The 15,328-nt window shown below is 41.4% G+C and overlaps 1 protein-coding gene across 2 annotated transcripts in view; it reads right to left on the bottom strand.

Moving 5' to 3' along the window:
* Positions 1 to 15,328, bottom strand: part of LOC127651189 (glycine receptor subunit alpha-3-like) — an 83,354-nt gene that overhangs the window by 24,580 nt on the left and 43,446 nt on the right. For both annotated transcript variants that reach the window (XM_052136901.1, XM_052136902.1), the window contains exons 4-6: positions 12,130 to 12,353; positions 9,318 to 9,400; positions 6,273 to 6,410 (exon numbers count right to left, since the gene is read on the bottom strand). In XM_052136901.1, coding sequence (XP_051992861.1) covers positions 6,273 to 6,410; positions 9,318 to 9,400; positions 12,130 to 12,353 — 445 coding nt within the window. The remainder of the gene's footprint in view (positions 1 to 6,272; positions 6,411 to 9,317; positions 9,401 to 12,129; positions 12,354 to 15,328) is intronic.

The raw sequence follows: 15,328 nt of genomic DNA, 5'->3' as shown, positions 1-15,328 counted from the left end.
CGGGCTCTGCTCCGCCCTCAGAGTCGTCCACGACTCTGCCGGCCTCTGCTCGCCCCTCAGAGCCCTCCCGGGCTCTGCCTCTCGAGCCTCCCAGGGCTCCTCCTCTCGAGCCACCCAGGGCTCCTCCTCTCGAGCCTCCGAGGGCCCCTCCTCACGAGCCTCCTAGGGCTCCTCCTCACGAGCCTCCCAGAGCTCTACCCCTCGAGTCTTTCAGGGCTCCATCCCTTGAGTCTTTCATGGCTCCACCCCTCAAGCCTCTCACGGCTTCGCCTCTCGAGTCTTTCAGGGCTCTATCCCTCGAGTCTTTCATGGCTCCACCCCTCAAGCCTCTCACGGCTTCGCCTCTCAAGTCTCTCAGGGCTCCATCCCTCGAGTCTTTCATGGCTCCACCCCTCAAGCCTCTCACGGCTTCGCCTCTCGAGTCTTTCAGGGCTCCATCCCTCGAGTCTTTCATGGCTCCACCCCTCAAGCCTCTCACGGCTCGCCTCTCCGAGTCTTTCAGGGCTCCATCCCTCGAGTCTTTCGTGGCTCCACCCCTCAAGCCTCTCACGGCTTCGCCTCTCGAGTCTCTCAAGGCTCCTCCGCCTCTCAGGGCTTCCCCTCTCGAGTCTTTCATGGCTCCACCCCTCAAGCCTCTCACGGCTTCGCCTCTCGAGTCTCTCAGGGCTCCTCCCCCTCTCAAGCCTCTCAGGGCTCCCCCTCTCGAGTCTTTCATGGCTCCCCCCTCAAGCCTCTCGGGGTCTCAGAGCCAGGGCTCGGCCACTAGAGGCTCCTATGGCTCTGCCTCCCGAGCCCCCTACGGCTCCCCCTCCAGAGCCTCCTATGGCTCCACCTCCCGAGCCTCTCATGGCTCTGCTCCCAACGACTCCAGAGCTTCCTAGGGTTCCGCCTCTCGAGCCTTCCACGGCTCCGCCACCCGAGCCTCCTACGGCTCTGCTCCCTAAGACTCCAGAGCCTTCTAGAGATTCGCCACCCGAGCCTCCTGCGGCTCTGCCTCCCAAGCCTCCCTGACGCCACCTCCCCGGCTCTGCCTCCAGAGCCTACCAGGGCTTCACTCCTGGAGCCTTCTACGGCGCCACCTCCCACGGCGTCACCTCCCTCAGCTCTGCCTCCAGAGCCTTCCAGGGCTTCACCTCTGGAGCCTCCTACGGCGCCACCTCCCCCGGCTCTGCCTCCAGAGCCTACCAGGGCTTCAATCATGGAGCCTTCTACGGCGCCACCTCCCACGGCATCACCTCCCTCGGCTCTGCCTCCAGAGCCTTCCAGGGCTTCACCTCTGGAGCCTCCTACGGCGCCACCTCCATGGGCTCCACCTCCAGAGCCTTCCAGGCCTTCGCCCCTAAAGCCTCCTTCGGCTCCACCTCCAGAGCCTTCCAGGCCTTCGCCCCTAAAGCCTCCCTCGGCTCCACCTCTAGAGCCTTCCAGGCCTTCGCCCCTAAAGCCTCCGTCGGCTCCACCTCCGGAGCCTTCCAGGACCCCAGCTCCAGAGCCTTTCACGGCTCAGCCCGGACTTCCTGACCCTCTACCTGTCCTGTGGCCTCTTCCCAGACCTCCGGACCCTATTACTGTCCGGTGGTCACCTTCCAGACCCCCGGACCCAGTCCCTGTCCTCCAGTCGCCTTCCAGACCTCCTGACCCAGTCTCTGCCCTATGGCTGCCCCCTAGACCTCCCGACCACCCGCCTGTCCACTGTGTTCCCCCTGACCTTGCCTTGAACTGCCCATTGACCCCCATGGACTGTTTAATTTCCCTTTTGTACCTTCTATCCCCTTGGACTGCCCTCATATTGTTTGTGTGTTTTGTGGGTTTTCTATTCCCTCGAGCTCACACGCTCGTTCTGCACCCCGCGAGCTCACACGCTCGTTCTGCCCCCCGCGAGCTCACACGCTCGTTCTGTCCCTGCGAGCTTACACGCTCGTTCTGGCCCCCGCGAGCTCACACGCTCGTTCTGTCCCCTCGAGCTCACACGCTCGTTCTGTCCCCTCGAGCTCACACGCTTGTTCTGTCCCCTCGCGCTCCTCGCAGCCGAGCGCGGCCGTCAGGAGCCGTCCTATTCAGAGGGGGGAGTACTGTCATGAACCCCGCTCCTCTGCCCCATCTCCGCGTCCACGAGCACGCACACATGCACTCCATGGCGTGCTCGCTTCCGCTTCCTCGCTCCGCCCCCTTGAGCTTGTACGCTCTGTTTCCTCCCTCGCGAGCTCACACGCTCGTTCTGCTATTACGAGCTCTCGCTCGTAAACTCTCTCCCCCCTCTGACCCACTTGCACTCACGCGCCTGTCATTCGTTACACCTGCACCTTCCCCTATAAATACCCAGCACTTCCGTTTCACGGGTGTTGGTTATTGTGTATTTAGATTCCCGTGTTTATGCCCCCACTAGTCTCGTCTAGTTTTGCCCCTGCTAGTCTCGTCTAGTTTTGCCCCTGCTAGTCTCGTCTAGTTTTGACCTCCCCACTGTTTGATTACCTGTTAGCTTGCCAACTCCCCATTCCTCTCGTCCCCCTGTCTTCGTTCCCGCTAGTCTCGTCTTGTTCCTCGCCCTAGTTGTTAACTGTTTTCCCCGCTATCGTTCACCTCCCTCATTAGATCTGCCCCCTTGTTTATATCTTTGATTCCCCGGCTTTTGACCCTACGCTTCCCACGACTACTCTTCACTGGATTTGCCCCTTGTTTGTACTTTTGCCCGGACTGCTTTTATTTAATAAAGCAGTTTTCATCCGTCATTGTGACTGTCTTATCTTGTGTGTGTGTGTGTTCGTTACAACAGCAAACAGTCTTCTTATAATGCTTATCTCCATCTGAGAATGCAACCAGCTAAATTCAGTTTTAGCATTTTATGAAAACTATGCATTCGTTTTTTGGTGTGGTTTTTACAGACCTAAACTGGGCATGTTATAGTCACACATAAAATAAACATATGTAAGTGTGTTGTCTTGCTGTATATGATCAATAATGTCAATATATGAATAAGAGGTGGATCTGTTAATTATATAGGTCCCCGGTTACAACCATTTTTAACTATTTTTTTAACCAGTTTGTGGTCTTTTGCTCCCTCTCTTTTTGTGAATTATTTAATTAAATGTACTTCTTTCAAAATGTTGACTTACTGTTCAGATTATGTCATGTAGCATTTACTCTCTGTTTAATGCACTTCCGAAATGTATTGTCCATAAATAAATAAATAAATAATTCCTTAAAAGTTATAGATTTTAGTTCTACATGCAACTCTTAACTCAATCAATATCATTATGCCTTTTGTGTGCCGATATTGATTCAATTACTGAGTAACATATTTGAAGGGAGTCCAGGGAATAACTGAACTGACATCTAGCTCCCTTTAGAAATATATAGTGCTCCTTGAACACAACTGTCAAGAGATTTCCTGTTAAAAAGAGACTCAGATCTCAGTGGCTTTCCACTCCCACCCCCCATGAATTTCTTCTCTCTCTTTCCTCCCAGTGGTCTTCAATTTATCTTGCCTCATCTAGTCTTAAGGATTGGTCTCTCTCTCTCTCTCTCTCTCTCTCTCTCTCTCTCATTTTGTTATCATACACAGTGGACAATTGTTCTAGGCAACCCGACCTTGACCCACTGGCATCTGTCATTCTTCTTGTCAGGAAGTCCCTCTGAGGCTGTAGTAGAACTCACAGAGACACAGGGCCAGCACACCCCTCCTCACTCGGGATGGCCATTGTGTGTAATGACTTCCTGCATATGCACTATTGCTAAGGCTGAAATATAATTAGGTTTTAAATACAAAGAGACAAAATAGAAGGCAAAGTAATAGGACTGGCTGATTACTTCAAGTGCATCTGTTCACCAAAAGTTCACACAAAAATTAAAATTCTCTCTTGATTTTCTCATCCTCATGATATCCTTGGTATGTAAGACTTTCTTTCTTCACCAGAACACATTTGAAGAAAAATTTAAAAAATATCTTAGCTCAGTAGGTCTTTAAATTCAAGTGGATGCAAGTCACAGCCAGCAAAAACGTCATCCATCTGACTCCAGCGGTTAAATTAATGTCTTCTAAAGCAACAGCATCACATTTGGTGTGAAAAAGATCAATATTTAAGTAAATTATAAACTATAAAGAATCCCTTCCAGAAAGAAACAGATACAAATACATTTCTAAACCAAAACCAACAAAGCTTCCGTACAGCATTCCTTCTACTCACGTGTAAAAAGCACTGCTCTTCCGGCTGTGGCGCACATGCGTCAGTTCTCGTGACTGAGATTGTCATACGCACATAAAGCTGCTGACCACTAGTGATGATTTAGAGTTAAAAGTACTTACATATTTATCTTTTTCACACCAAAAGGATCGTGACAATTCAGAAGACATTAATTTAACCTCTGAAATCATATATAGATGACGTTTATGCTGACTGTCTATTCTTTTTGGAGCTTCAAAAGTCTGATCACCATCCACTTGCATTTTAAGGACCTACTGAGCTGAGATATTTTTTTTTCTTCAGAAGTGTTCTGCTGAAGAAAGAAAGTCATACACACCTGGGAGTAAATGATGAGAGAATTTTACTTTTAGGTGATCTAACCCTATAAGGTCCTATTTAACTGGATGGCAAATACTGTGCTGGAATTTTCTATGGATAATTAAAATCAACCTCAGTCTGTTTTTGTAGAAGAAAAAATTATTTAATTTTATTTATACACTGGGTGCAAATAGCACCTGCCAATCTGCCACTATTTGCACCAGGGTGCAAATAGCTTCTAACACTATTTACACTATTTACAAAGGAGACGCTTTTTGCACTTACTGTAAACAGCATCTATCGTTATATCCTCTGCCTTATTTTTATCAAAATAACTTTTTTTGTGGTTCTCACCAGACTAGGCAACCCAAGTCGGATGTTTATTCTATATGTTTCAATTCTGGTGTCCTTTTAAACTTTACTCTTTCTAAAAACACTTTCTGTTTTTATCACAGACCATTTCAGGACCTCTTCAGACATCAGATGTTTCTTGTTTTCACACTTTAATTGAACCTTGATTCCTCTCTCTCACCTTTTCAGTTAAACAAGTACGTAAACTCATCATAGTCTTATCTTTTCCTCTTGTCCAGTGTGTGCGTGTGTGTTTATGTAATGTAATTAGCAAACTCTTAGTATCAGGCAATGTGCACTGAGAGTGTCTCCCACCCTTGATGTTTATGTGTCACCCATGATAAGGCCAGGCCAGCACAATGGAGTGGATGTATAATTCAGAGTTTGAGAGATACTGAGCAATAAAAAGCTTTTTAATTATCAGCTTCTCATTGAAGCAAGTTTACAAGAACATTCTCCAAGATTTATTTTCTCTCTTTTTTCCTCTCTTTCTCTCACAGTCTTTCCTCCATTCCTCTTAATGAGGACCAGTGCAGTGCTGATTAGCAGATCTGATGGTTTTCCTTAAAGGTGACAATTTGGACATGTTATTTCATAAAAAAATATTTAATTCACCAATATAACTCAAGCTAAAGATTCAAGTGAACTAATATTTTTGCATTTACTCTCACAGGCTGGCTATTCAACATCATAACCCTCAGTGAGCTACCTAATGCTAAGGAATTGTGCCATATTTACTCCCCAGGTTTTATGTGTCATGTAATGACAGTACATAGTTGCTCTGGTCTGACAAGCTCAAAAAAGAACCCAAGAGAAAAAATTAAAAAAAAGCACAAAATCACTGTAAATGTAATTGACACAACATGTCCACTATACTCCAGTATTCTGAAACATCATCAAAATTTGTGTGATGAACACAAGGAAATTTTATTTGTTATTCACTCTCAAATCAAATCAGTAGTAATGCCCTAGTATCACACATGGTGGCTACATTGATACGTGTCAAACCTCATTGGTTTTAACAACATTAAAGTGATCGCACAAAGTGATCATATCACTTCAGAAGACTTACAATATAGTACATGAGTCATATACAGTAGATTCATTTTATTGTGGTTTTATGGAGGCTCTTTGTATTTTTATTTTTTATTTTATTTATTTTTTTGGGGCTTGACGGACTTTGCTGTCATTACATGGCAAATAAACCCTGTGAAGACTTTTTAAAAACTTAGGAAAGAAAGAAAGTCATAGGGTTGGGGCAACATTAGGGTGAGAAAAAATCAACAGAATTTTCATTTGTGGTTCAACTTTTCCTTTAAAACTTTTATAACAGTTTGTGTGTGTGTGTGTGTGTGTGTGTGTGTGTGTGTGTGTGTGTGTGTGTGTGTGTGTGTGTGTGTGTGTGTGTGTATGTGTGACAATTACCTGTGTTGTAGTGTTTGGTGCAGTATCTTAAATCCGATTCATCCTTGAGGATGAACTGTGGAAGGGTTAGTCCGTCAGCCACCTGCACGGGTCCCTTCGCTTGCCACTCAAAGATTAGGTCATTCATTGTGTAGCCAACTAGGAGAATGACCAAGAGAAAGGTTTACATTTTAAGGTGAAGTGTGTAGTTTCTACACCACTAGACTAGACCACTACACATACAGACTTGCAAAAATATTTTTTTGACAATTATTATAAATAATTACTGTTTTCAAACAGGTTTCCAGAACATTCTGCTTATCTTTCTTTGGTGAGCAAACAGATTGTCCTGTCCCATTCTCATGCCAATTGTTGAGCCAATGGTGCTGTGTCAGGCTGGGTGGAATGCCCAAACAAACAAAGCAATATTTTGCCATATTCACAGTGTCAGTCAAAACAACCTCTGAATGTCTTATAATTGTCAATGCATTTTAAGCTGAAATAGAAGAAAGTATATTAATACCTAAAAAATTACACACATCACCTTTAAATAGTGTTATCAGTATTGCCATTTCATGATGGAAACCTGTTTGAAAAAAAATAAAAAAACATGAACTAGACTAGAGTGGTTTTGGTAATGAAAGTTTTCATGGCCACATACACAATCATTCATTCAAGTTTGAAACCTCCATCAGTTTTGTCGAAAGTCTATTTTCGGTGGAGGAAAACACCATTCCAGTGTGGATGAGAGATGCAAGAGTAGCAAAATTAATGTGTTTTCATGTGAAAATGGATTACTGTGGACGGGTATTTACACTTCATCATTTTATGTGATTCTACTGATCGGATTGCTATCCGATTAAATAAGCACATTCCTCACATCAATGTGTCTCCACCAAACTGGTATAAATCCGATCTTCAGTTGCAGTGCAATATGCAAATAAAATGCAATTCACTTCTGTGATTATGCTAATGCTGGGCAGCGAATTTAATAGAAGTGATTTTGTTATCTGGTTAGATAAATCATGCGCATCACCTGCACAAGTTGTTTAGTTTTAGTGTTTCGTTTCAGCTTTGTCAGTGATCTGCATTAAATAATTGAAATAAAAAAGTACATCCGTTTCTTAATTTGTTATTATTTATTGTGAGATGCGAGCCCTATGCAAATACTTGGTTACTTTGGTTGTATTTTGCATTTTCCCTTTGTTGATGTGGCAATATCTGGGTGGAGTGAAGTTTACATATGTGGCTTGAACGGCCAGATGCATTTACACTTGACTGATTTCTGTTTGGAATGTGTCTCAAACCACCTGCTGAGGTGGATTATATCCATCTCGAATCTGTCTTAGAGGGCATTTACACTTGGACTTTCCATGATGGGATAGCCATTCGATCAGCAAAAACACATGAAGTGACCAATTGTAAATACCCCCTAGGATAACCGTACAGATTTCAGTTGAAAGGTTGTATTTAAAATAAGGCCAAAAGACTCTGATGAACAAATCTAGAATATGACAAAATATTAAAATTTAAATTGTTATTCTAAAAAACACTTTAAACACACATCAGCTGCTTTAGAGACTTTTTGATTGGAATGTATTTTGCTCTATTGTGAGTCTGTTTTACACATATTTTTGTTTCCTTCACATAACTTCATAAGATTGACTTCTATTTTAGATTGACAGTTTACATTGCTGCCTTTTCCAAGACTTGGAAAGTATTGCATCTTTTAACTTTGGTCTATTGAGGCATAAAGCATGCTAACTGCAGTGCATAATAAAAAGGTGCTATGCTCAGAAATGAAGACAAATCATATAACAAAGCATTAAGCACTTCACCAGCACAATATCCCCAGGGCTGCAACTGCATCTGCAAAGGGAAGTGAATGATGTGATGTTGAAACGGTGGATATAATTGGAAGGGAACTCTATTTATTCATATAGCTCAGTCTGTTGCTGCTTCTTTGAGGAATGGAGAAGGAGTTGGAAGCTGCTCATTAGTCTATTCTATTCTATTCTTTTCTATTCCAGACAGACAGGGATAATCTTTGTGTAGGGGATGGTCTGCTCATATCATATTATCAAGACTAATCAAACACTCTTTTACTTTCATGAACATGGCCATTCTGACAAAAATTGTTTTTTATGACATGGGGGCTTCCGTTAAAAGCCTCAACCCCAACAGAGAGCAGTCATCATGGAGGAGATTGAGTTAGTTGCTTGTTTGCATGTGAAAAATCTCTTGGAATGGTTTACTGAACACTTTGACCTCTTGCTTCACCAATCTTTAAGGCACTCTGCTCTTGAGCTGATGGGTAAACTGTTTGCTGTACACAGGCCCCAAAAAGTATTTGGACACTTAATAATGTATGAATGTGATTGCATTATATAACATAACAAACCAAGTCAAATCTGCAAATAAATTATTCTAAACATTTTATCAGAACTAAGTTCACTTTTATTGGCCAATTTTTCAAATACTTTTATCCAACTGGTCCCAAGTCCTCTTTTAGTGGATGTATGCATTCTACCTTTAATGTTCATACAGGCATCTCTGCTGAGTAAATATGGGCTCAGATAAAAGATTATCAGATAATTGAAAATGTAACTAAGCAATGTAAAGTTAATTCTGAGAAAAGCATCACTTACTTGATGATCAAATCACTTCCACTTGGTTTGATATTTTGTTATCTAATGCAATAACATTCATACATTTTTAAGTGTGTCATAAGTAATCAAGCACTTTTTGAGGGCACTGAATAATTGCTCTTAAAAAATGCACATCACATTTAAGATATTAACTTCTACATGATGATTTAAAGTCAACAGGGAAGGGTTGTCCGCAGGGTATGGCCCACCCATGACAGAATTTAACACAACCATATCAGGTGAACACTAATGCCAAACAAGCTTCACATCAAATCTGTTGTTGACCTCATCATGGCTACTGGCAGAAGTTATATTATTAAATCAGAAACACTGTCTGTGTTCCACACAAATCTGAAAGAGGGGTGGGGGGGTTACGTAACAAGCTCTTGATGAGAGGAGGTCATACGAGATTACTCACAACTCTCCAGCTGCATTATGCACGTCTGCACATCCATGGGGAAATTCTTCAGATCCATCGGGCATGAGAGCGTCAGAGTCAATCTAAAAATGTAATGAAAATGGCAGATTTTAGGAATTGCACATGCATCTGGTGAAAAACACTTTCTTGATTCTAATAGGTCTTTTCTTATTATGGTAATGTATTCATTGCCCAAGCATATCATTTATACATGCACAAATGTAAATGAAATTCCATGTACATCCTCTGAATTTGTTATGCTCAAATCCACGGCTCAGACAAAGAAGGGAATCAAAGAGGAAGAGCTGTGAGCACCTAAAGCTGCTTGAGCGGTGGGATTTCTGAACGAGGCCACTAAAGCGGAGGAGAGACGAATCTGACAGCCGCAGATTGGCCATGTTTTAATTACTCTCCTTTCCCCTCAGGGCACCACGTGGACTTCAGTCAGAGTGAATCCTCTGTCGTCTCACATCTGCGCAGCCTTCCGTCAACTCTATTCAAAATCTCATGTAATTTACTTTTTACTATTAACTTCCCATATGCCCTCATGCTGCTGCAGTGATATTGTCTTTCTATGGCTTCTTATGAACTGCACTGATTGATGTTTATTGACACAGTATTGTTTACCCTGGAATTGACCATAGTTCCATTTTAGTTCAAAGGTAAATTAAATTATATGATTCAAGCATTCATTACCAGTGTTGGGGAAACCACTAAGAAAGTAGTACTCTATTGGAAAAGCATTTACCTTCTCTACTCTACTTTTTTTTCTTTAGGTAAACACAATCATTTGTTTCACACTGTGCATGGTATGAGACTATGACTGACCTGAGAAACATTTTCATCAATCATGAAGTGTGTCCCATATTTCTATTGGATGTTTAAAAGAAATAGCGATGCTCAATTTGAGAAAGAATATTTCTTCTGAGTCAGTTATTTTCGGTGAATTGTCCAAATGGGTTTGCAACACAAGTTAAAAATAACTTCTTCAAAGGATAAAAATGAGTCTCGAGACACCTGCGTTCTGCTCTATTCGTTGTGGTGTGATTTGCATTTTTTAGCGCTGAACGGTTCCCGGATGAAATGCTTTAGCCAAGTGTTACATGAACGCTACTCATCCTCAAGAACAAAGAAATGCGTCTCTCAAAGTCACCAGAATTAAAGCTTTGGTGTTGTTTTTGCAACAAAATAAAAATCTCCCACAGGAGGATGCACCCAGACCCCCCTAGATATAAAGTTGTATTAGGCAGATTTCTGTGCGTATCCTCAGTGGCGCTCAAGTCTGTTGGGTCTGTTCAAGATGTAGATTGGAATGCAGGTGCTGCATTTCATGTCAATAAAATAGTTTACTCCTCTCTCGCCATTGCAGGCATGCCAGTAATTATGCCTCCTCATGTCAATGCGGCATGTGTGCCATAGGTTGCCGACACCTGATTTACATAAATATTTTCATTCACAGGACTGAACCATTTTATGAGAATGAATCAGACTTTCCAATGCATCATATGAGAGAAAGACCATTTAGGAGAGAAAGTAAAATTTTTGCCTCAACTCAACTGTAAAGCTAAATGAACCAACACGATTACATTTGAAATTGACAAACTACTTCAGAATGTTCCGAATGTACTCTATTCTGTTCAATTTCTGACGAGCACCAGGCCCATCACACATGCTTGCATTAACTCAATTGTCTTCGTCTTTCCCCATGATGCTATTGATTGCATCTGAGACAGGGGGTATGGTCCAATGGAAACCATGAAGTAATTCCGTAGAAATCAAAAAGTAATTGCGTCCACATAAACAATGGTGCACGTGATTTGGAGGTTGCATTTTTGTTCTAAAATTGGGTTGGAGAGCAGATTAAGGAGGCTTTCACACTGGCAGTCTGAAACATTGGTAATATGAAATCCGTTTTGCGGACTGTGGAGTGTGATGCGCTACCAAACTCAATACTACCTGTAGGAAGTGGTCTGAGCTCAGTTGCAATGGAACTGTGGCATGGTTTGCGTGAGAAAGCAACATGTAGCATACTCAGGTACTTCTGCATTTAAGCATAATTTAACAATTTAAGCATGATGACACATGTCCACCATGAGTGGCAGGGTAACATAAGCAACCCTACAAATACATTGCTTGAACAGTTTTGAGCATCAGATATAGTACCCTTCTCCAGGACATGCGTATCTGCTGAATTGTGGTATGTGACGCACAGAGGAACAAGTGTCGTTCACTCTGGTGTGCATAATGACACCAAATAAATAGAAAAAACAAACAAACAAATATAGCAACCCAAGTTGTTTTCTCCATCATGTGCAGGTTGGTGATGATGCAAGTTGATGAAAGAAATGGACTGGGAGTCCGCAGCAAACGTACTCAGTATGAAAACCACCAAAAAAAGGATTTGTGCTGACTGTGTTACGCCATTCACAACTATAAATAAAACTCACTTTTGGTGCCACCCTGTGGATATTTCACCTCAACAACACATCCAGTTTCATCCAATGGGGGCAATGGTTTTGAATTTTGATAAGCACAGACCAATTTCATTAGAATAACTTTCAGCCTCCTGATGCCAAATACACAGTGTGATCAGTCCGTATGTGTTTTACAGGTAGCTGACATTTAAACAGCGATGTAGCATATTGTTGCCCTACCACAACTTGTGGCAGAAGTAGCTTGTTATTAGAAAAGATACACTGTTTTGAAAACAGCTGATCTATTGTCACGCTACTGAAAGCATTTCTTCTTTTAGTTAGTTACGTCCCAACACTGATTGTTGACATTCTCATATGCTGGTTCTAAAGAGTCTCACCTGATTGAATAGAGGACATTTCCATTTTTGAATATTCTCAAGAGCTTGTTGTCTGTGGTGACCTCATGGAAGTGCGCCCCCTTCTCGTTGGCAAAGAACAAATCAGGCTTCCAAATGGAGTCTAACATAGAGGGATCAAGGTCCAGAGAGTCATCCGGATACTCGCTGTAAGCTAACCGCGGGTCGTTCCACTGCTGCCGGAGGAATATGTTCACTCTGTAATCCTGTGAGAAAAGTGAAAAGCTTTATATTAGTCAAGGCAAACAGCACACAGGAGAGGTAAAGCATGCCTCTCTGCCAGTTCTATATTCATGTAAACATAATGGGTATTTTCATGTATAAACATGAACAGCCACTGCAAGTTAAATGGAAATGAGCATCATTACTTAGATTCATGGTACAGTAACATTCTGTCTGAGATTCGTAAACATTTAGTGCAGCATTTGCATTTGTACTGGTTTCTTTCATTGCGGTATTCACTTTAAATAAATTATATATGGCGATTTCTCACTGACAATTAGATGTGCAATTCAAGAGATCAAGTTTTGGTAGGGCTGGGAATCGATTCCAAAAAATAATTGCATTGGGAATTGAGAATCGACTCTAAAGCTTGGAATCGCTCCAAGGGAAATAGACTGATACGTACATTTTAATGACCACTGAACTACTACACATTCCAGAAGCCTTAACAGCACTAATTCAATTCACAAATGGATTCTGAAATTACTTCAGCTTAACGATCATCAACCTGATTTTGAATCTTTTGTAGGTCGTCAGCCATAAAATGTGCTCCGTTGGTTTAAATCTGTATGACACAATCACACAAGCCCTTCAACACATCGGACAGCTGCTTTCCAGACCTATACTGTAGTCTATCAGTATTTTACTTTGGATAAAACTAATAATCCAATAAAATGACAAATTTGTGACAGAAAAGTGTTGTATAATAACTTCATCGATGTTACAACACCTGTCTGCAACCAGGAGATGGCAGAGGAGGATCAAGTAACAGTGAGTTAGCTTCCAGGCACACGTCAATAAATCGGCATGGGCGAATATTTCATCAAAATGTTGGGGGGGACAATAACCATAACAATTCTCAAGAGCAATTTTTGAAGGGGACACCAAGGTTTTTTTTGTTGTTGCCCCGTTTGCATTTGTATTATTTTATTTCTTAAACAATTATTTTAAGAATATATCATTATATTATTTACAATACACATATTTTAATGATATTTTGGGGGCAACCCTCAGATGGGGGGTTCCATGATTTCCGCCTAAGTAAATCGGTAGGTTAAAGTTTAAATGATAAATGAACTGCGTTCAAAACTCTTCTCTATTCATTCTCAATATTTTTTACAGTAAGATTTTTGCATATTTGGTTTGCATTCTTTTTAAAATTATTCTATGAAAACAAATTCAAAACCCAAATTTTTAATTTGAATTTTTAATATTGTAACATTATATGAAATAAACAAGTATAAAAACCTGGATTTTTAAATAAAACTAAAGTGTATGTTTGGACATTTTTATTTGGTGTACAAAAGGTAGATACTAATATAAACCTTTATAACAGCATCAAATAATGGGTGGAAACAGGCAATTTCAATTAAGTTAAAAGTACCCTCAAATGTATCCAGATTGAAGCGTTGCATGTTGGCATGTGCATCTAGGACCAAATGCAATACTAGATTAGACCTATAAATAGTAAAATGCCATTTAATCTATCACAAATAGTGCAACATATGGTTTAAAATGAGCTGTTATTACGAGATTTAACTTTACCTCCTTTTTTGAACCTCCTTTAACTCTTCAGGATCGACTCCTGGAATCAAACAGCCCTAAGGTTTGGATGGCTAATAGGAGCAATTAGCCCCTACTGGTAGATATTGTAACTACACTATTTAGCATGCATTTCTCTTTTGATGGTCCATTAAAAGTAGCTGTGTATTCTGATGAAATAAAACTCTTGCACGCAACAAATAAAGTGCACCTTTAATAAGTAAATAATCACCTTTATTTACAACATTTAAGTAACACCAAGTCTGTTACCACTAACAATCTGCGTTACAAAGTCTCAGTTACGAAAGATGCATCCAAAAATATATATATATATTTTTTTAAAAACAACACAATGACTTAAAAACTCAGCAGTAAATCATCATTTTCATTAACTGTGCATAACACTCCATTTATGGCCCAAGTATTCACAGCACCCAACCAATTTATAGTATGCATATTCTATCCTGAGTCTTGATGCTACCAAACCCTTGAACATCGGCAAAGGATCTAATGTGTCTTTACCAAGCATCTTATTTTTTCTTGTTTTCCAAATAGTGAGTTTGGCAGTTCCAAACACAAAATTTAGTAAAACCAAAACATGTTTATGACTTGCGAAATACTTCGGCCCAAAGATAAACAATTGAGGAGATAAATCTTCACCTAAAGATGATACCCATTGAGATAAAAAGGAGAACAAATTACCCAACCGTACACATTGCACGAAGAGATGAAAAATATTTTCGTTTTCAGAACAAAATAAACAACTCACTTCTACATTTGGATTGAGGTGCACCACATGTCTGTTCGTAGCTATTGCACTGTGTACTATCCTCCACTGTAAATCACCAGTCCGTTTATCAATGGGGTGTTTGTACAGTGACCGCCAGCTACCTTTGGGGGAGATGTTCACTCCAAAAAAATCAGTCCATCTAGACGACTTTACTCCGGAGAGAAGATGTGCATTGGTCACTTTCACACAAGTCACATACAGAGCTTTTTTCCCAACAGACTCAAAAGTATCCAGCTGGGGAGTTTTGAAAGACAATATAAGATTTTCCTCCTCATGCCATTCCCATACACCAGCAGCTATCACCAAGGATGGAAAATCATAATCACGTCCAGCCATCCACTCTTTAATATGACTGGAGTTATTGATAAAAAGTGTCTGATCGTAATTCAGCTCTCCAAGCACCTCATCAGTAAGTTGTTTCAAAAGTCGATAAGATTTTATCCCAGTTCTCTCACTCAGGGTCTCCGTACTGATTCTTAGAATATGTCCCAGTTTTACACATCCAGCAGCTATCAGCCGTGATGACAAATTGACAGAAACCAAGTGTCTGGAAGGCAAAAAGGGGTTCTGGAACAATAGCTCTTCCATCAGCCAAAAACCTGCATGTATTCCAGCAGGTCTTGAGAC

The sequence above is a fragment of the Xyrauchen texanus genome, chromosome 11 (assembly GCF_025860055.1).
Source record: "Xyrauchen texanus isolate HMW12.3.18 chromosome 11, RBS_HiC_50CHRs, whole genome shotgun sequence".
NCBI lineage: Eukaryota > Metazoa > Chordata > Actinopteri > Cypriniformes > Catostomidae > Xyrauchen > Xyrauchen texanus.
The sequence above is the reverse complement of the archived record's forward strand: the minus strand, read 5'-3'. Positions and strand labels throughout refer to the sequence as shown.